Source organism: Narcine bancroftii, chromosome 8, assembly GCF_036971445.1.
Source record: "Narcine bancroftii isolate sNarBan1 chromosome 8, sNarBan1.hap1, whole genome shotgun sequence".
In the NCBI taxonomy this organism is placed as follows: Eukaryota; Metazoa; Chordata; class Chondrichthyes; order Torpediniformes; family Narcinidae; genus Narcine; species Narcine bancroftii.
In genome coordinates, this window is record NC_091476.1 from 90,303,980 (window position 1) to 90,324,253 (window position 20,274).

General features: G+C 40.4%; 1 protein-coding gene across 6 annotated transcripts in view; it reads right to left on the reverse strand.

The window, feature by feature from the left end:
• ei24 (EI24 autophagy associated transmembrane protein) overlaps nt 1–20,274 on the reverse strand; it is a 61,240-nt gene that overhangs the window by 20,111 nt on the left and 20,855 nt on the right. For 5 of the 6 annotated variants that reach the window (XM_069894461.1, XM_069894462.1, XM_069894457.1 and 2 more), the window contains exons 5-9: nt 17,895–17,961; nt 14,663–14,787; nt 5,816–5,935; nt 4,780–4,891; nt 1,034–1,145 (exon numbers count right to left, since the gene is read on the reverse strand). In XM_069894461.1, the coding sequence (XP_069750562.1) occupies nt 1,034–1,145; nt 4,780–4,891; nt 5,816–5,935; nt 14,663–14,787; nt 17,895–17,961 (536 nt within the window). The remainder of the gene's footprint in view (nt 1–1,033; nt 1,146–4,779; nt 4,892–5,815; nt 5,936–14,662; nt 14,788–17,894; nt 17,962–20,274) is intronic. The other variant, XM_069894463.1, reaches the window with a different exon arrangement.

Consider the following 20,274-nt stretch of genomic DNA (forward strand, 5'->3'; position numbering starts at 1 on the left):
TTGAGAGGCAGCAGAGCATGGAAAACCAGTGAGAATACCAATGGAAAATTCAAATACTGTATGAAGGTTTAAAAAAATCATGAACCTCTCCCAAAGATGTGCTCAGTAAGCAATGGATAAAGCAAAGGTGATGGAGAATGTAGATCAACGTGTTAGAACAGACAAAACATGCAAAGATATCAGGTTTTGAGGCTTGATAAAACAAAAGGCAGAGAGAAGGTGGTGGTGGGAGTAATGGAGGGGTTGCTGAGTAAAATGGGACATTGGTTTTATCCAGGTTAAACTGGAGAAAACAGAACTGGATTAGAATCTGGCAATAGAGATGCAGTGAGGTAAACCCAGCGAGATTCAAATTTGCAATTGGAGGAAAGGCACCGTTCCTAAAAGCAGCGACAGATTCAGAAACAAAAAAGAATGTGGGATGAAAATCGTGCAAGATTTTTCAAGGTAAAAAGGGTCAGGAATATTATTTTTAAACTGTGATAATGAAAGGGAATATGAATGAAAGGATCTGAGAAACAGCTATCCAATTAGTTACTGTTCTTTTCCCTGCAGCTTGGTAATTTCCAATATTCAATTATTTCTCTTTAGAGTTAGTGGTGAATTTCCTTCAACTAATCATTCACTATCATGTCACTAATCACACAACTTTATTCTCATTTCAATTCTAGCCTTTTGTCAATTATCCAAAATCAGTGTTGTTTGATTAGCTGACCCTCAATGACCCTTATGATTTTGAATAATTTTATTAAACTAAGAACATAGCCTTCTCAACTGTAAGGAAGATCATCCCAACTTCTCTCATCTTTCCAGGCAACAGAAAGCCTTCAACGTCCATGTGATGCTAATTAATATTGTGTGCCCCATTAATGGCCTTGCTAAGTTTCCTAAAACATGCAGCCAAAATTAGATACAGTACTTTAGCTAGGTCAAGGCAAAGAATTGTACATTTATGAGCATGTCTACTCCGTATGGCTAATTATGTTAAGGACCTCGTACTCCCACTGAGAGACATTTTCTGCACAACACAAACCTGATCACGTATGACGAGGGCAGAGCAGTGAGAACAGCCAAAGGTAATCCAAAACCAAAGTAGTAGGGCCAATTCCTTTCAATCTTGAACAACCGCTGGTGCATTTCCACTCCTACATACACACAAAAAACAAGTGCTTTGATCAATCCTTTGCTTTTTAATAAAAACATTAATGGAATGAAAATAGGAAAAACTTTAGTTATCTAATAGAGACCACGCAATTCAGTATCTCATCTCAATACAAATTATGGAGCTCCGTGGGTCCTTCTTATATCTACAACAGGTACACCTGACCAAAGGTGTGATGTGTTGTTAAATCAGAGAAAGCCAATGTCTTGTGATGCCAGGGAGTAGATGACCACCTCATTTCATATAGGATTGGGCAATCATTTGATTAGCGTACTTTGAAGGTGACAGTGATTGCAGAATCCCTGGGAAGCCATCAACATCAGTGAGTGTGGGAAGAGGTGAGACAGTGCCCATGGAACGATATCAATCTTATAGCGACACCTCACAATTAAAAATTAGAGGATAAAAGGGTTGGAATTTGTGTTTTTGAAATAATTATTCTAAATTGCTAATAAATAAATTGAATTCTGTAAAATCATCCACTTTTGTACATGCTTGCTTTCTCATATTGGTCACTGAAAAGGAAGCATCTCACATTCCCTTGACTCTCACCCTGGACTGTGAAGATCAAGTCTGCTGCCTATATTTTCTGTACATTTTTGTTAGACAGAGAAAAGGCCTTGAATTTCTCCCAAACAAAAATCACACAACTGCTGACATTTATCAGATGTGGAATCTAATCTTGAACCTTCTTGATGTGACAAGAGTTAATTGTATCCAACAGATTTATATCAATTAATGTTAACTGTAGTCAGGTAGCATGCATCAATTGGGGATCTTTGCAAGCAGAGAGAGGAAAAACAAACAGATGATTGAGAGAGAGAAGTCAGTTTTACAGTAGTAGTTGAGGCTGCAAAATGGCAAGCTGGTAGGCTTGTTGAAAAAACCCATTTTGAAGATGGGTTGTGAGTTCAGAGTTCAGCCTGTTAAAAACCCCTGTAGTCCATAAAAGAGGAAATGGCTGGGTAGAGTTTCTCCTGAAATAACGGAATCGAGGATCTCTGTGGTGACCTGGAAAAAGAGGTTATCATTTGGAAAACCCATGATGGGGTAAGTTTCTTTGGCAGGATACTGAAGTGACTGATTGAAAGAAATCAGTTTGTGGGTGTCCAATGAACAACAAATATCTCTCTGAAACCAACAATAACCTTCCTGAGAGGTAATTATTTAACTTTAAGCACCGGAGCCTGGTGAAGATTCATAAATGTTAAATTCTGTGCACAGTATGAGAATTGCCTGATACCGGTGAACGGAGAAGTGAAAAGTGAATGATTGGACAGTGAAACAGAGAACTTTCTATATATGTGTGCTTAGAATTAGAAGGGGGTTAAGGTAATAGTAATAAGTTAAAGATTTATCCTGTTATTATGTTTAAAGAAAATTAAAAGCAACTTTTGTTTAAGTAACCATTGTCTTGGTGAATTTCTATTCCTGCTGGGTTTTGAAGTCCTCTGGGCTCCTAACACTACCTAGTGGCTTGTGTTGGGACATAGTCTTGTTAGTAACTTTTTGCTCCATCGTCCATTACTCAGGAGTGAGTAGCTTAGTTACGAAGCAACTGCACAGTGCTTCTTCCTTTCACCTTTGCTTCACCAGCATTCCAGCACAGTCCTGTAATAAAATGTCACAATAGCGTGCTTTTGGCATTACCAGGTTTGCCTTAAACTACTGTTCATCCAGAGAACAGAATCTCCTCTAAAAGCGGTATCTTGCTGAGGAGGAACCAACCATCACACATATGAAGGATGAAGCGAGTTGTCAGGATGCAATCTCTTTCAAAGAAAATCTACTTGTATATTGAGAAGTAGTTATCACTCTACTGCTATCACTTACGAGGAGTTCCTAATGCAGACAACAAAACAACTGGGTCAGATGATCCGCATACTCCTAGGATCTACTTTGACTTTTATGAAGAATTTCCCCAAGTGTGTTTTTCCATGGAGGGGTCATGGCGTGATGGCATAGGCGGGAGACGAGGGAAGACACCTCTACCAACAGAACTATTAAAAACTCGATTTTAAAGTTTTTGAAAACTTTTTTTAAAAATATTGAGTATAAAGTTAACACATTTTTGAAGGCAATAATGAGGAAGACAAAAGCGCAAACTGTAAAAAAAAAATAGACTCAGAACCAACTTTGAAGTACTGAAGGACTTGGGGCTTACCTTCGAGATGGAGCCTGGGGAGTCAATTTCTCTTATTCTGAGACCATAATGATAGTCCCTGGGTAAGCCTCAGTTGACCCCGGTGCCAACATCGCGGAGTGTCAGGCAAGATGGCTCTGGAGCCTGAAGATGTCCTCCTCCCAAGTATGAGGAGCAAACGCGCATGCGCGCTATACAGAGTTCAGCCCATGTAGCAGGGGGGACCTGACCTCTCACGGCCCAGTGAACTTAGACAATCGGGAGGGGGGACCAGAACCCGCAGCCAGGTCAAAATGCCGTCAGTATTGACGGAGGAGGAAGAAGGAGACATCGTAGGGTTAACTGTAAGAGCAGGATAATCTACCCAGGTACAGAAGAAGAAACTGTAATATACAAGAATAGGCCTTTATCTAAGCAGGTGCAAGGGAAGTTTAAATCTGATCCTCATTATTAAGATTCAACAAGTCAAAATGGGAAAAAGATTAAGGGATTGTGACTAATCAAGATGATTGAAGGAATTTGTGTAAAGATAGTATGACTAAGATTATTAATGTGAGATACAGATTAGTTCATTACAATTTTATTAATTAATAATATTTAACCCCTGAAAAATTAAAGAAATATAATTTATCTTCAGATTTATGTTTTAGATGTCAGAAGGAAGTACGCTCTTTTATACATTCTACTTAGTCATGTGATATGGTAGTGTTTTTGGATGTGACTTAGAGTTATTAAAGCATATTTTTAAGGTTAAAATTCCATTGGATTCTTTATTATTTTTGTTAGGTAGTATTAAAAAATTGAGTTGGGAATTGAGATTAACTAGATTTCTAATAACATTTTTGAGATTGGCATTAGCTGTTGCAAGAAAATGTATAGCGATTACATGGAAAAATGAGATTGATTTGAGTTTACATAGATAGCATATGGAATTGAGATCTTGTGTTCCATTGGAAAAAGACATGTATAATTTACATGATAATTATATTTTATTTTAAATCAAAATTTGAAGCCCTTATTTGGATTATATGAGTTTAAAATTGTGAATTCTCCGGCCATGTTACGCTCATCCAATTATGTTATTGTGGTTTATATCTCTTTTCCTTCTTTTTCTTTCTTTCTTGGGGGTAGATATGGGTGGGAGGTATGGGGGATGGGTTGGGGGAGATATGTTCGTAACATTTATCTTTTTTGATTATATGTATCATGGTTTTCATTTGAAATGAAATATTTTAAAAACTATGTTTTTCCTCCATTAATACGTTTATTCTTGCTTTCCCTGTCCCCAGAGAGGTTATGGAGTTGGTTGGGTTGTGGATGCTGGAATGTTATAAACTTTACAAGTGGGCACAATAGACAAGCTCATTGTCACATTCCACCCCCCCCTCCCCCAATCATCATCTTTAATTTCATGCGACTACATTCCTTCATGCTTGAGTTGCTATCAAATGTCATGGGCACAAACTATACTTACCATTGTTGAACCACTTGTACTCAAAGCAGTACAGTGAATACAGCATTGACATGTGGAACAAACTCCCCAGTTGACCAATGATTTCAATTGGAAAATGACTCACAATTAGTCCCTGGAAGTAAGAAATAAAGGTCAACAGTAAAAATAGTGTCACATAACCAATCCTGTCCTCAAACCTTGAACCCTGTGAATGCACTGACAGCTAAGATACCAGGTTGTGGGTACGTCCCACTGCACGAAGTCCAGACTAGCACCCTACAAAGGAAGTGTTCCTCTGGTGGAAATGCCCTCTTCTGCCTGATATGTTGAGTTGAAGAACATTCTCCTTCTTCAGATAGGCATTAAAAAATTCCATGGCGTAATTTTAAACATACACAGTTTATTTTCTCCAGTGTCTTAGCTCATATTAATCCCTCTGGTGGACTTCCTACATTACATTGAAACAGTGGCCTTATTTCAAAATGTACTTCAGTAGTTTTGCAGTAAACTCCAAAGACAAAAGTCTTTTTTCCCTCCAAGGGTTTGCATTTACTAATAAAACTGCTCTTCGTCACGGTTTGAAAATAGAATCTTGCGAAGAAGGAAAATGCTGGAACAAATCTGCGCAATGCACCAATGTGCTGGAGAAACTCAGCAGGTTATACAGCATCCATAGGGTAACCAGTATTTTGGGCCTGCATCCTTCATTGTACCTGACGAAAGGCCCAGGCCCGAAATGCTGGTTACCGTTTATTTCTTATGGATGTTACCTGACCTGTTAAGTTTCTCCAGCGTTGTTTGTGCATTACACTTGACCCTGGTATCTACAGACTTTCTTGTACAACTAGTATATTTCTATAAAGAAATTGAGACCTATTGACAGAATGGACCAAAAGATTACTTTTCTCATCAACGGCCCATTTGTGTTTAAACAAGCAGTTCAATTAATTACAAACATAAAAGTAATCTCATTGCTGACAAGGAAAACTACACCCACTCTAATCTTAGAGTTTGATCACTTTATTAATTTAGCACTGTGCTCCTGATCTAATCATACCTGAATGAGGAACAAGGCCTGCAGAAGTAGGTTGAAGAGCATGTCTGCGATGATCTTACTTATACTGGGGAAGGGTTGTGCTTTCCTCCCAGACACTTTAAATGCTAGATCAGCAATGTCCTGTTAACACATCAAATGATGTTGCAGAAAATGAGGCAATGTTATAAAAAGTTCAACAAAAATAAACTGGAAATCTGAAAACAAAAATTGTTGGAAACATTCAGGTCAGGCAACATTTGTGGAAAGAGAAACATAATTAATGTTTTAGATCACATGTCTACTGAGTGTTTGGATTTTATTATAAACAATTAAGTCTGTATTAATGTGAATTGAACAGGTACCGAAAAACCCCTGTTATCTGGAATTCAAGTAACCGGCAACTTCAAGTAACTGGCCAAAAAAAAATTGTGGAAAATAAATAGGTAAAAAATACAGAAGTTTAAAAATTGGCACATCTCATTGTTAGTTTGTCAACCCACACAACTTCAAGCATCCGGAAAATTCACTTATCCAGCGTCTACCAATTCCCCTAGGTGCCAGATACCGGGGGGTTTTACAGTATAGCCATCCTCCGGCAACTAAGGCTTTTTTTTTCTTTCAAGCATCTCTGCGCGTTAGCAGCCTCCTCTCTGGGCTCTGATCTTTGAAGGTGCAGGATTTATCCATTTTCTTTATAGATTGCTTCAAATGTTATGCAATCCCAGAGTTTTCCTACCTTTAGATCATGTTATCGATGTTTCCTTTCATTTTTCCATTAGCATTGTGCTGGATTTTCTGTACGAAATCGTAGCCCCTAAACCTCAGACTTAAAAGTAACTGAGAACGGAGCTCAGATGGCTTGTAGTTGATATAAAATAATAATACATGAATAATATAAATATAACCAATTATATTCTTTAATGAAATAAAACTTGTTTTAGGAACCATTTGATCAAATAGAATCTCACCATTGGGATTCTGATTAAATAAACAACATGTAGTATTAAATTCCAACAAGAACCACAATTTTTCCTATTGTGGTCATAACCAATACAATAATGTCAACGGCAGCCTTGGAAAACCACTCAAGAAACAACCAGATAGTTGACAACAGCTCAAGGGACTCAAAGCAAGACATGTATAATCAGAACATTTGAGCATTCTGGATTGATGCCTATATTATTCTAGTTTTACACAATCATTCATTATTTCTATCACTTGTAAAACATGCTTTGTAAAATTGTTCTTTCTTCTGTCTTTCACTTCCCATCAGAATATTAATTATCAAATTTGCAAATATTCAAGGAAACATCCATCTCCCAAGATGATTGCTGCTTTTGACCAGCCTCCCTGGGGGCCATAGCACATTTAAGGAGGACAAGGGAACAGATTGAAATCATAAAATGTTTTTTAAATTTTGTTTTATGTAGTCGGTAGGAGAGAAGTACGGAAGAACTAATGAAACTTGACTGCTTCACAGGGAAGGGGGCCCATACACTTTGAGTAGAGTCCCAAGGGTGTCAGAGCAAAAAAAAAGTTGAGAATGGCTGTTTTAAACATTTAAATCAATCTTTTTAACAAATTGTTCACAAGTTATTTCCCTTCTGTAGTTTCACAATTAAATGTCTTTTACTACCCATGATTTACCCTCAAATATCAGACACCTTTCAATACCTATTTGTTATCTCTTTCCATTTGCAAATACAATCTTATCAGCTGAAAACTACATATTAAGGATGGTTTTCCATTCTGAAAAATCTAATTGTGCATGACTTTGGTGGAGTTAGAGAGAGTACGCAGAAATATTGCAACCATCAAAGCTGTCCTTCTGTGGCCAGTAGGGTGGATGGAAGGAGTAATAACTAAACAGAAAGACAACTGGGGTCACCACATGAAAGGCATTATCGAGCAAACTAAGGCGAGGATTTTGAAGGTGTAGTGGCTTACCTGACGGCACTACCTTACGCAAGTAAATTTACGCCATAAATGACACTGGAAACAGTAGAATCAGGAATCAGTACCTTTATTATCTTTTATAGTTCCCACTGCGCGTTTCACGCTGAGCCTTCTGGGATACGGTAGCGATGCCCCTTTTCAGTCTCGGGTGTCAGGTGCCATAAAAAAGCGCAGGCTCTTATTCGCATGTTTTTCCTAATTGCTGGTGCCTGGCTTGTAGCTGGAGGACTAGAACATCGTTGGAGGCTATACCCTCTGGTAATGCACTTGCTTAACTGTTGCGGCTGCACACCATTCTGTTGTACGTGTGGGGCTCCCACTACAAAGGCGAGTGACTTATTTCTCATAAGCATGAAGCTTACTAATATGATACTATTATTATAAGGAAGGTTTGAATATGAGCACGAGGCAAATTGGAATCCTTGAGACTGAAATGCTCAGCTGATGTGTCTGTGCTGGTCAAAAATAGAATTATTTACATTACTCCCACTTCTCAGCTGCTGGTCTTCTTTTAGGTTTCAGGTTATTTTATAAATTTCGCATCCCCTCTGCCTCCAAATTCCTGACCCTAATATTTTGGGTATTAAACGTAAAGGTCTTTTTAACTTCCCTCTGGAATTGTACCAATTTAACGGATCTATATATCCCAGAAATAAAGATCGCTGGCAAGAGCAATAGGCTTCAGTTAGGTTAAGGAGAATGCTCTTAAATTTCCAGACAGATTCTGCTGGAACATTTCGGAAACACCATACGAAATCTCCATGCCTCTACTTGTGCATCATGAGTATACACTGCATACAAAGGAACTTGCAAAGCCTTTCTCCAAGTTGCACACCATCCTGATTTGGACATGTAATTGGCATCGCTCAATCATCATGGGGGAAAATATCTCAGCACATAATCTCATTATGAGAATCTTTATGAGAAAATATCTCATTGCATAACATTTGAAGCTGATCAATATTATTATCATTATTTTTTTTCTAAGGAGAACCAAGAATGCACAATAAATGTTAGCTTTTTACAGAGTTGCCATATCCTCAGGAAAAAAAAAATGAACAAGCCGCAATTTCATTAGGATTAAGGTGACTTCACATTCTAAACCTCTGTCTTTGGAAACTGAACAAGAAAGAGCTGACATGCTAGATGTTGATGGTTTATCATCAGAGGTACAGATCAGATGGGGGGCTTAAGTTGCAACTGGTGGAGATGGAGGATAATGCGCTGAATGCGGGCACTGGTAGGGTGAGGGGTGAGGGCAAGAAGGACCTCTATCCTTGTTCTGTGTGCAGGGTGGGATTTAAGACCAGAGTTCCAAGACTATGAAAATATAGATCTGTGTTACCATATTTCATATGTTACTCGTAATGATCCTACAAGGTAATGTTATGAAAAATAAAGGTAAACTCAACATCAAAAGAATAGGAAGCTTGGTAGATCTTAGTACCTATTAACTGAGGAGTTACCAACAGAATAAGGCCAAAGCTTTGAAATGGCTAACGAATACGAAGACTTGGGTCTGCCAATCTGAACTTGGGTTGTGTGATGCATCCTTGCTGGGCGAGAGGACACTCTATATTGGTCAAGTAGAAACTTTGTGAAAATTGTTTAATACAGTAAAATCCCCATTATCCAGAATTAATTCAAGCAAATGGCAAAAAAGAGGAAATAAATAATAATTGGAACAAATAAGAATAAATAAAAATTTAAAAGCAACACACAAACCCTTGGTGAAGATGGGAGCAAAGATTCAGCTGGTGGAGCATCCCGGTTGATCTCCGCCTGCAACAGCTGTTTGAATAAAGTGGTGTCGCTCAGGATGAAGAGTCAGCCAATGTCGCTCGCTGTTAGGGTGACTCTCACAAAATGTCCCCTTATCCCTGCCTAGCAGGAGTTTTTACCTTTATTAGTAAGGCTTTACCTGCAAACCTGGGGGAGGGAGGTTACGATTAGCATAGTGGTTAGTGCAACACTGCTACAGCACCAGTGACTGGGGTTCGAATTAAAATTTTGTAAGTTACTGGAATAACCTGATTAAAGTGAACTTTACATAATCTTTTAAACTATTTATTCTTAATGCTGTTGTATTAATTAGGGATTGTAGGAGTGAGTCTTAGGGAACCAGAAATTTTGCATAGGCAGCATCTACAATCCCTGTAGGTACCTTACACCAGGGATTTTACTGTCTCTTAATGTGAGAGTCAAAGATATAGTGATTGCATTCCACACATCTTAAAAATTCTCCTGTCCAAAGTGAATTTATCAAGGAGCTTTGGAAAAGTAAAGCTTCTGACCATTCTTTTTGAATTGCTAAAAGGTAGTAGGTTTACTGCTTCACACCTTAAAAAAATTTTTTTTAGACATACAGGACGGTAACAGGCCATTTCAGCCCATGAGTCCGTGCCGCCCAATTTACACCACATTAATCTACACCCCAGTAGGAAATTGGAGCCCCCAGGGAAAACCCACACAGGCACAGGGAGAACGTACAAACTCCTCACAGACAGCGTGGGATTTGAACTCCAGTCCCGATCGTTGGTGCTGTAAAGGTGTTGCACTAACTGCCCCACCAACCGTGCCACCCCAAGAATTATTCTTACTGTTGTCTTAAAAACTTGTAGTTAATATTTTCATCTTCACCCATACTTTTAAAATCTGATTTTGGATCATTAACCTGAAACATGTTCTCTCTGGAGAGCTTGATAAATTCAACATTGTACTTTTAATCACACAAATGATTAATTTCAAGCCTTTTCACTTTATGTCTTCCTGGGACTTGCAATCTCTTAGCCACCCCTAAGAAGATAGAAGTGCATTGCTACCCTGAATCATTGGTGTCTGTGTTGAAATTAATCCTGCAGCACAAGAGCTTCTGGATTTTGAATGACAATGAATGACAGATGATATATTTCAAGATGTGATGGGATGTAACTTAAGAGGAAATCTCACAAGTGATAGCTTACTAATGTGTATCTGGAATGGCACAATGATGCAGTTTGTAGAAAAGCTGTAGAAAAGTTCAATCTTGACCTCCAGTAATCTCCTAATGCAGTTTGCATGTTCTCCTTGTGACCACGTGGGTTTCTGGATGCTCTTGTTTCACAAGATACAAGAACAGAAGTAGGCCAATTAGCCCATCAGGTCTGCTCTGCCACTTAATCACTCAGCCCCACTTCTCAGCCTTCTCCCCATAACCCTTGATGCCCTGACTTACCTGCCAACTTCTGCCTTAAATACACCCAACGAACTCGTCTATTGCCACCTTTGGTAATGTTCCACAATCTCATGATCCTCTGGCTAAAGAAATGTCTCCATATTTCTGTTTTAAATTGATGCCCTGCTATCCTGGAGTTATGGCCTCTTGTCCTAGACTCCCCTACCATGGGAAACAACTTGGTCACATCTACTCTATCCAGACCTACACCATCCAAAATGTCTCCATGAGGTCCCCCCTCATCCTACATCCTAAAATTGTACTGCTTGGTAGGTAGTCCCTGAAAATTAGCCTCATGTGTGGGTGAGTGGTGGATTCTGGGGCAGTGGAAGAAGGGAGGTGTAGGGAGAATGGGGAAAAAAAATGGTATTAGTGGAAATGGCACCTTGATGAATAGCATGACCTGTTGGACTGAAGGGCCTGTTACCATTCTGTAGAAGTACATCAGAGCTCACTAATTTGGGAGGTGGTGTAATAAAGACTGAGTTATTGCAGTCATGCTTACAGGTCCCATACTGAAGCTAGCAGAGCTAGGCAGAATGGAGTGATAAGACGCTATATGCTGGCTGTTTTGTCCAGGATGATGTCCATCTTCCTTCGTGTTATAAAAAAATTACACTCATATCTACAAATGATCAGGATTCCATTACACTTCTCACGCCAAGATACTGGAAAAAATTTCCGATGACTCAGGAAATGTCTCAATTGTGTGACAGAGTATATAGGTATGTTTTTGGGAGATAAATTGAGAAAAGTTTGTTAGAGTAGGTTACATACAAACACTTTAAAACAGATCTTATTTGAAATACTGGAGCTCTGCCCATGCTAGACATAGCGGCTCCACAGATTTTGCAAGAGCTTTGAAGAGTGCTCAAGAGAATTCACTAATGAATTGTTGTTTACAAAAGGCAACAGATGAAAAATCTCAGAGAGAGAGCGAGAGTGAGATCATTCTACATTTACAGCAACAGGACAAGCTGGCAAACTTGTGGAAAGCCCCATTTTGGAAGACGGCCTGCACAAAGCCCTTGTGCTTCATGCAAAAGGAGAGGACTGGCTGTCTAATGCTTCATTTGGAATAAGAGAATCAAAAATGAACTCTGTGGTGACCTGAAAGAAAGAGGTTATTATCTGGAGAACCCTGAAGGGGCAAATTCCATCAGCAAGACACTGGAGTGGCTGATTGAAGTAGATCAGTTGTGGATGTCCTGGAATAACAAATCTCTCTGAAAAACGTCAAGAACCTTCCTGAGCAGTAACTTTCAAGCACCAAAGCCTGCTGAACTTTATGTTAAATTTTGTGCACAGTATAAGAATTGCCTACAACCAGTGAACTTGGAGGAATGAAAAGTGAGATTGGACTGTGGACCAAAGAACTTTTCTGAACTTACACACATATTACATATACGCACATTTAGAATTAGAAGGGGCTTATGTTAGGTTAAGTAAGTCAATAGTGATAAGTTAAAGTTTGATTTTATTTTCATATTTCTTTGGCTTGGCTTCGCGGACGAAGATTTATGGAGGGGGTAAATGTCCACGTCAGCTGCAGACTCGTTTGTGGCTGACAAGTCTGATGCGGGACAGGCAGACACAGTTGCAACGGTTGCAGGGGAAAATTGGTTGGTTGGGGTTGGGTGCTGGGTTTTTCCTCCTTTGCCTTTTGTCAGTGAGGTGGGATCTGCAGTCTTCTTCAAAGGAGGTTGCTGCCCGCCGAACTGTGAGGTGCCAAGATGCACGGTTGGAGGCGATATCAGCCCACTGGCGGTGGTCAATGTGGCAGGCACCAAGAGATTTCTTTAGGCAGTCCTTGTACCTCTTCTTTGGTGCACCTCTGTCACGGTGGCCAGTGGAGAGCTCGCCATATAACACGATCTTGGGAAGGCGATGGTCCTCCATTCTGGAGACGTGACCCACCCAGCGCAGCTGGATCTTCAGCAGCGTGGACTCGATGCTGTCGGCCTCTGCCATCTCGAGTACTTCGATGTTAGGGATGAAGGCACTCCAATGAATGTTGAGGATGGAGTGGAGACAACGCTGGTGGAAGCGTTCTAGGAGCCGTAGGTGATGCCGGTAGAGGACCCATGATTCGGAGCCGAACAGGAGTGTGGGTATGACAACGGCTCTGTATACGCTTATCTTTGTGAGGTTTTTCAGTTGGTTGTTTTTCCTGACTCTTTTGTGTAGTCTTCTAAAGGCGCTATTTGCCTTGGCGAGTCTGTTGTCTATCTCGTTGTCGATCCTTGCATCTGATGAAATGGTGCAGCCGAGATAGGTAAACTGGTTGACCGTTTTGAGTTTTGTGTGCCCAATGGAGATGTGGGGGGGGGGGGCTGGTAGTCATGGTGGGGAGCTGGCTGATGGAGGACCTCAGTTTTCTTCAGGCTGACTTCCAGGCCAAACATTTTGGCAGTTTCCGCAAAACAGGACGTCAAGCGCTGAAGAGCTGGCTCTGAATGGGCAACTAAAGCAGCATCGTCTGCAAAGAGTAGTTCACGGACAAGTTTCTCTTGTGTCTTGGTGTGAGCTTGCAGGCGCCTCAGATTGAAGAGACTGCCATCCGTGCGGTACCGGATGTAAACAGCGTCTTCATAGTTTAGGTCTTTCATGGCTTGGTACAGCATCATGCTGAAGAAGATTGGTGCGAGAACGCAGCCTTGCTTCACGCCATTGCTAATGGAGAAGGGTTCAGAGAGTTCATTGCTGTATCTGACCCGACCTTGTTGGTTTTCGTGCAGTTGGATACCATGTTGAGGAACTTTGGGGGGCATCCAATGCGCTCTAGTATTTGCCAAAGCCCTTTCCTGCTCACGGTGTCGAAGGCTTTGGTGAGGTCAACAAAGGTGATGTAGAGTTCTTTGTTTTGTTCTCTGCACTTTTCTTGGAGCTGTTTGAGGGCAAAGACCATGTCAGTAGTTCCTCTGTTTGCGCGAAAGCCGCACTGTGATTCTGGGAGAATATTCTCGGCGACACTAGGTATTATTCTATTTAGGAGAATCCTAGCGAAGATTTTGCCTGCAATGGAGAGCAGCGTGATTCCCCTGTAGTTTGAGCAGTCTGATTTCTTGCCTTTGTTTTTGTACAGGGTGATGATGATGGCATCATGAAGGTCCTGAGGCAGTTTTCCTTGGTCCCAACAAAGCTTGAAAAACTCATGCAGTTTGACATGCAGAGTTTTGCCGCCAGCCTTCCAGACCTCTGGGGGGATTCCATCCATACCTGCTGCTTTGCCACTTTTCAGTTGTTCAATTGCCTTATATGTCTCATCCTGGGTGAGGACCTCATCCAGCTCTAGCCTTAGGGGCTGTTGAGGGAGCTGGAGCAGGGCGGAATCTTGGACTGAGCGGTTGGCACTGAAAAGAGATTGGAAGTGTTCTGACCATCGGTTGAGGATGGAGATCTTGTCGCTGAGGAGGACTTTGCCGTCTGAGCTGCGCAGCGGGCTTTGGACTTGGGGTGAGGGGCCGTACACAGCCTTTAGAGCCTCGTAGAAACCCCTGAAGTTGCCAATGTCCGCGCTGAGCTGGGTTTTAAAAGCAACTTTTGTTTAAATAACCATTTGTCTTGGCGAATACCTATTGCTGGGTTTATGGGTCCTCTGGGCTCGTAACAATTGCCACAGAATACTCAGCCTCAAGACTATAAATGAACCATTTTCAGTGTAAATCTGCTCCATGGCTGAGTATTACTGTACTTACCTGAAACCAGATGGCATTCACTATTTTACTTAGAACAAAGAGAGGCAATATCCACAAAGCACTGAAGGTGGAGTTCAGGATAAATTCCAACCAGGACCAGACATCTCCATGCAATGAGGGGTCACCTGTTCAAGTAAAAAACACCTGTTACGAAAGTAATTCATCAGTAATTTTCACTCAGTATTAAGACAAAGAGATTTTCCATTACTGGAGAGAGCCAGGCACTACAGAGCTGTTTCTGTGGAAATGTAGGGACAACAGAACTGTGAAATAAAAGTGTATTGTTCCCAAGAAATAAATGAAGTTGAAGTAGGAATGAAGAACATATAAAGCAATGGGATTTAAAATACATTTATTCCAATATAGAGGAATTAAATTCCCCTCCCCCCAACCAAATTATTATAATAAGAAATAAAGTAATATACCTTCCATCAGCCTTTATGGACAGCAAGTATACTTCGCTGAAGGGGACCCATATAACTTTTTAAAACCTTTATAATTGGTCAGGCCAAAATGTGGGAACAATGCTCCCCAAACATAGAAACAATAGGGCTTTTCACACTGCAGGTGAGTGGTGACTCTACTTGGACCTGGTGAAATTCTCAGGAACGCAGGACCTCCAGGGCCTTTCACTCCACGGTCCAAATTCTTGGGAATTTGCCCTCCCTGTCAATTTAGAGGGGGTCCCACCCCCAACCAATGACACGTTATGCACTCACAGGCAAGAAAGTCAAGTTCACCCCACCGTCCATCAGTCGCCCGGCACCTCCTCACATGTCGGCATGTCTTCATTTCCCATAATCCCTCATGCAGCTGGAACTGCTCTGAGAAATCCAACTACATGAGGAATTATGGTTAATGAGAATGTCTATTCATCCCGCATTGTGCTATGTGCCGAAGCAGCCCGCTGTTGTCAGGAGTAAACTATCTTTTAATGTTAATCGCCTATGTGACACAGCGCACAAGCACTGACATCATGAGGCTTCCCCTGCTTGGCCATTTGCCTTTTCATATTGCAGGGAAAGGGTGGTCCAGGAAAATTTCCCGGGGCCATGACGCTATTTAAAATTCACAGGCCAACCTTTTCACAACGCAAGTTTATGGGAGGGTTCCCAGGAATCTTCATTTTATGTTGCAGTGCGAAAAGGCCAAATGTTTCTACATTTGAAAAAGCAGAATTTCAATGGAATATCATTAAGCTTGCACAGTTCTGTGAACTAGCTTGCTGGAATTACTGGAAAAGGGAGCAAAAAATTGATCTGTTTAAATATTGCAAGCCATCGCAACAATTTCTTGGACATAATACATTCCAAGTAATGACCAGTGAGGTCTTGGTTCCAGGAAAGGGTAACATTATGCAAATGTGCTGCACAGGATTTGCACCTGACCAAGTAGTTTGGTAATACTATAATAGTCACCAGAGTTAACTGATAACTTTATTGTTCAAATAGGTTCATATCAACTCAATGAATTAATCAATCAATAAGATTATTTTATATTAACTTGATAATGATCTCATTAACCTTGGAATTTTAAACTCAGCCCAAAGTAAACAAGGGTTTGAGAACCGTAGAACATTGCAGTACAGAAACAGGTTCTTCAGCCCATCTAGTCTGTGCCAAACTATTATTTTGCCCAATCTCACTGACCTGCACCGAGTCCATACCCCTCTATACCCTTCCCAAATGTGTACCTGTTCAAATTCTTCTCAAATGTTAAAATTGAGCCCATATTCACCACCAGCTGGCAGCTCATTCCCACCACTGTATGAAGAAGTTCCCCCCCAAGGTTTCTCTAAACTTTTCCCTTTTCACTCTTGACCCATGACCTCTGGTTTGTATCTCATCTCACCTACCCTCAGTTGAAAAAGCCGACTGACATTTACTCTGTCTATATTCCTCAAAGGTAAATAGCTCTATCAAATCTCCCTCACTCTTCTTCACTCTTGAGAATAAAGTCCTAACCTGTTTAACCTTTCCCTGTAACTTGGTTCGTGAAGTCTGGGCAATATCCTAGTAAATCTTCTCTGCACTTTTTCCATCTCATCGAAATAGAATTAGAATCTCAGCTGGGAAACAGGCCCAGCTTGTTTACTTCGAACAACATGCCCTCCTGCCTTAGTCCAACTTGCCCACATTATTGCAACCAGTGCCTTAAAAGCCTCAGCACAAGCCCTTGCTTTTACCTTCCAGTCCTCTTGAAATGAATGCTAAAATTGCATTTGCCTTCCTCACTACCAACTCAATCAGCAAGTTAACCTTTCGGGATCCCACCCTAGGAATCCCAAGTCCCTTTGGAACTCCACTTTCTGAATTCTTTCCTCATTTAGAAAATCCTCTTCCACCAAAATGCACACTTTCCTCTGCTGTACTCCATCTGCCACTTTGATTATTCTCTCAACCTGTCCAGGTCCCTCTACAGACTCCCTGCTTCCTCAACACTACCTACCCTTTCAACTACCTTTGAATCATCCCAAATGTGGACACAAGCTATCAATTCCATCATCCAAATCATTAACCTATAATGAAAAAAGAAACAGACCAAATGCCAACCCTGTGGAACATGACATCACTGGCAGCCAGAAAAGACCTCCTTTATTCCCAGTCAGTTTCTTTCTGCCATCCAGCTAAACTTCTATCCATTCTTGTACCTTTCCTGTTATACCATGGGTTCCGATCTGGATTAGCAGCCTCGTGCAGTACTTTGTCAAAGGCCTTCTGAACATCCTCCGACTTCTCCCTTGTCAAAAATGCTGGTTGATTTCTCAAAGAATTGCAACAGATTTGTCAGACGAGATCTCCCATTCTTTGGATCACTCACCAAAAAGCCTGTCTTCATGTAATTAAGCAGAGCCCAGTCTAATCTTCCTTTCATCTTGCATCCAACCACACTCACTTTCCAACATTCGCAGTGATGGAGATTGGAAAAGAAATCCTGATTTACTTTTTCACTCTGTAACCTAGGTTACATTCTTTCCACCACCTACCAGATCCTTGGGCTAATGTGGCATCCACAGCATAGTCCATCTGTACTTCAAATGCATCCGACTCACAGTTCCTACCCTTCCCAGTAAAAAGACTCCAGGTCACATAGTTCAAGCCTGGATATCGGCCTGGGATCTTTTTGGTTCATGGTCTGGTTCAGGCTGATCAGTACATTCACAAAATAACTGGGAATTGCTAGGGAGGGGATGATATTAGTCAGGAATTTCACTTTTGGAATGTTTCCTCACCGATAATATGTGCAGTGATGGCTTGAAGCAGAGGGATAAAGACCCGGTAAAAGAGCAAGATACTCAACTGTGTGGAAAGAAGAAACAGGTGTTACTAAAAACAATGTCACAGCATTGCGATAAGTATCCACTGCCAAAACAAGTTCTAACTGGGAATTTTGTGCTGATTGGATTCCTTCAAGGATGAATATTAGTGCACTCTTACAGTACAAGTCGTAAAATCTGAACTGCTTGGGGATTGGTCCGAATTTTCCAGCATTACTTTAAAAATTCAAATTTAAGGAAGAATAAAGAAGAGATGGACAGGTAAATTCATTAGCAAATAAAGCATGCTTCATTTGTCAAAATGAGCAGTTTTAAATAAAAATAAAGTTAACACTTAAAATTGTAAACAATTTCTTTTACTACACATTACTGCTTGAAATTATGTTTAAAAATAAACATTGCAAAAGAAAAATAAAGTAGTGACTCCCCCCCACCCCCATCCCCATCCATGGATTCACTTTCCGCAGTTTCAGTTACCCAAGGTCTGAAAATACAGTAGATCGTATTCAGATCGATTGTTGCAGTATCGCAGTATTGGTGTTCAAGTAACCATTCTTTTTTTTTTAAAGTTGTTATAATTATTCTATTTTATTATTAGTTATTATTGTTAATCTTTTACTGTGCGCAGTTTATAAATTAAACATCATAGGTGTGCACGCATAGGAAAACAAATAGGGTTCGGTACTATCTGCAGTTTCAGGCATCCGCTGGGGGGGGTCTTGGAACATATCCCCATGGATAGGGGGGGGGGAAACTACTGTATACAAATGAATTGTTTGTGATCAATTTAACTGTATTAAGAATGGTCACTTGTTGCCACTATGTATCTGTGACACTTACACATGCACACAAAAGCCCGCTAAATATTTAAAATCTTTGAGGGTCTGGATTCTCTGGTGGTCCAGATTTCTGGCATCTGGATTTTTTGACTTTTACTGTACAATTATAACAGGTTTTCCTTTACTGTACATTTTGTTGCCTTGATGTCTACACAAGCTATAAGAGATCAACATGGTCTAGTTAAAGCCTAGAGCAGCCATTCTCAACGGGAACCCCACACCCCCCCACCCCCCCCACCCCACCAGGGCCACAGCACATTTTAGTCTGGTTTTCTTTTCACTTGAATAACATAAACACTTTTTATATAGTTGCTAGGAGAGAGTACAGATGAACCAAAACTTGACTGCTTCACAGAGATGGGGGCCCATAAACTTTGAGCAGAGTCCCAAGGGATCCATAGCTGGAAAAAGGTGAAGAATGGCTGATCGAGAGCAAGTTGTGACTGGAAAGTGCCAGGAAATTTGCAGACACCATCAGTTTCTTTTTTATGGGCACAATATGCAACACTTCCTGCTCAAAAGAATTTGTTTCAATTCTATTTAAATCACTCCAAATATCCATTGACGATTGGTAGTGACTAAACAACATACATTACTGTTACATGAGTAACCACCATATTTAACCACAACAGCAGATGAAGGAAATTCCACTAAATATCAAAACCATTTACCAGAAATTGTTATTGCCCAACACCCTTGTGCCGTACACGTTGCACACCCATTTCATAGCACTTTCTTGAATGAAGTATAGATCCTGCTGCTTGCAAGCTTAGGCAGCTTCAATGAATGAAGAGCTATAAATAGAATACTGGCCATCAATGATCATCCTCGTTTCCACTCTTATGTTGTATAAAGCAATTAGAGATGATTGTGCGAGCAACCTTGCCCAAAGAACTACACTGATGATTGATCTCCACTAGCAATCTTTCCCTAGATAAGGTAGGATCGCAATCTTCCTTCTGATTGATGCCCATTGACTTCCATTCTGTCAGAGGTCCTGGCAGCAACATTCAGTCAAATTCTCCCATTGGGGTTAGGCTCAGCCCTAATCTCCAGAATTCAGCCCTTCATTCGCAGCATGGACCAAGACTGCGATGGGGCCTGGAATTGAAAGATGATGGTGAAATCCAAAGTGGGGCCATGTGAGAAGGATTTAGGATATGGCATTGTAAACAACAGCTTCCATCACTTTGATGATGGTTTTTTTTTCAAATATTTATTCGTTCAAAAAACAAACAATATGACATATACAACAATTAACCATAAACATGAATGTTATTTTTTATATATAAAAAAGGGAAACCCCCCCTTCAGCCAACTCTCCTAAGGAGAGCCATAAAGAAAGAAAAAAGAAAAAAATTAAAGATCTAATCAATGTAAATTGAAATGTAAATATTCTGAATATAACAACCACATTAATAAAAAATTATAATTATCATGTGAAACATATGTAATTTTTTCCATTATTAAACAATATCATGTCATTATGCCATCTA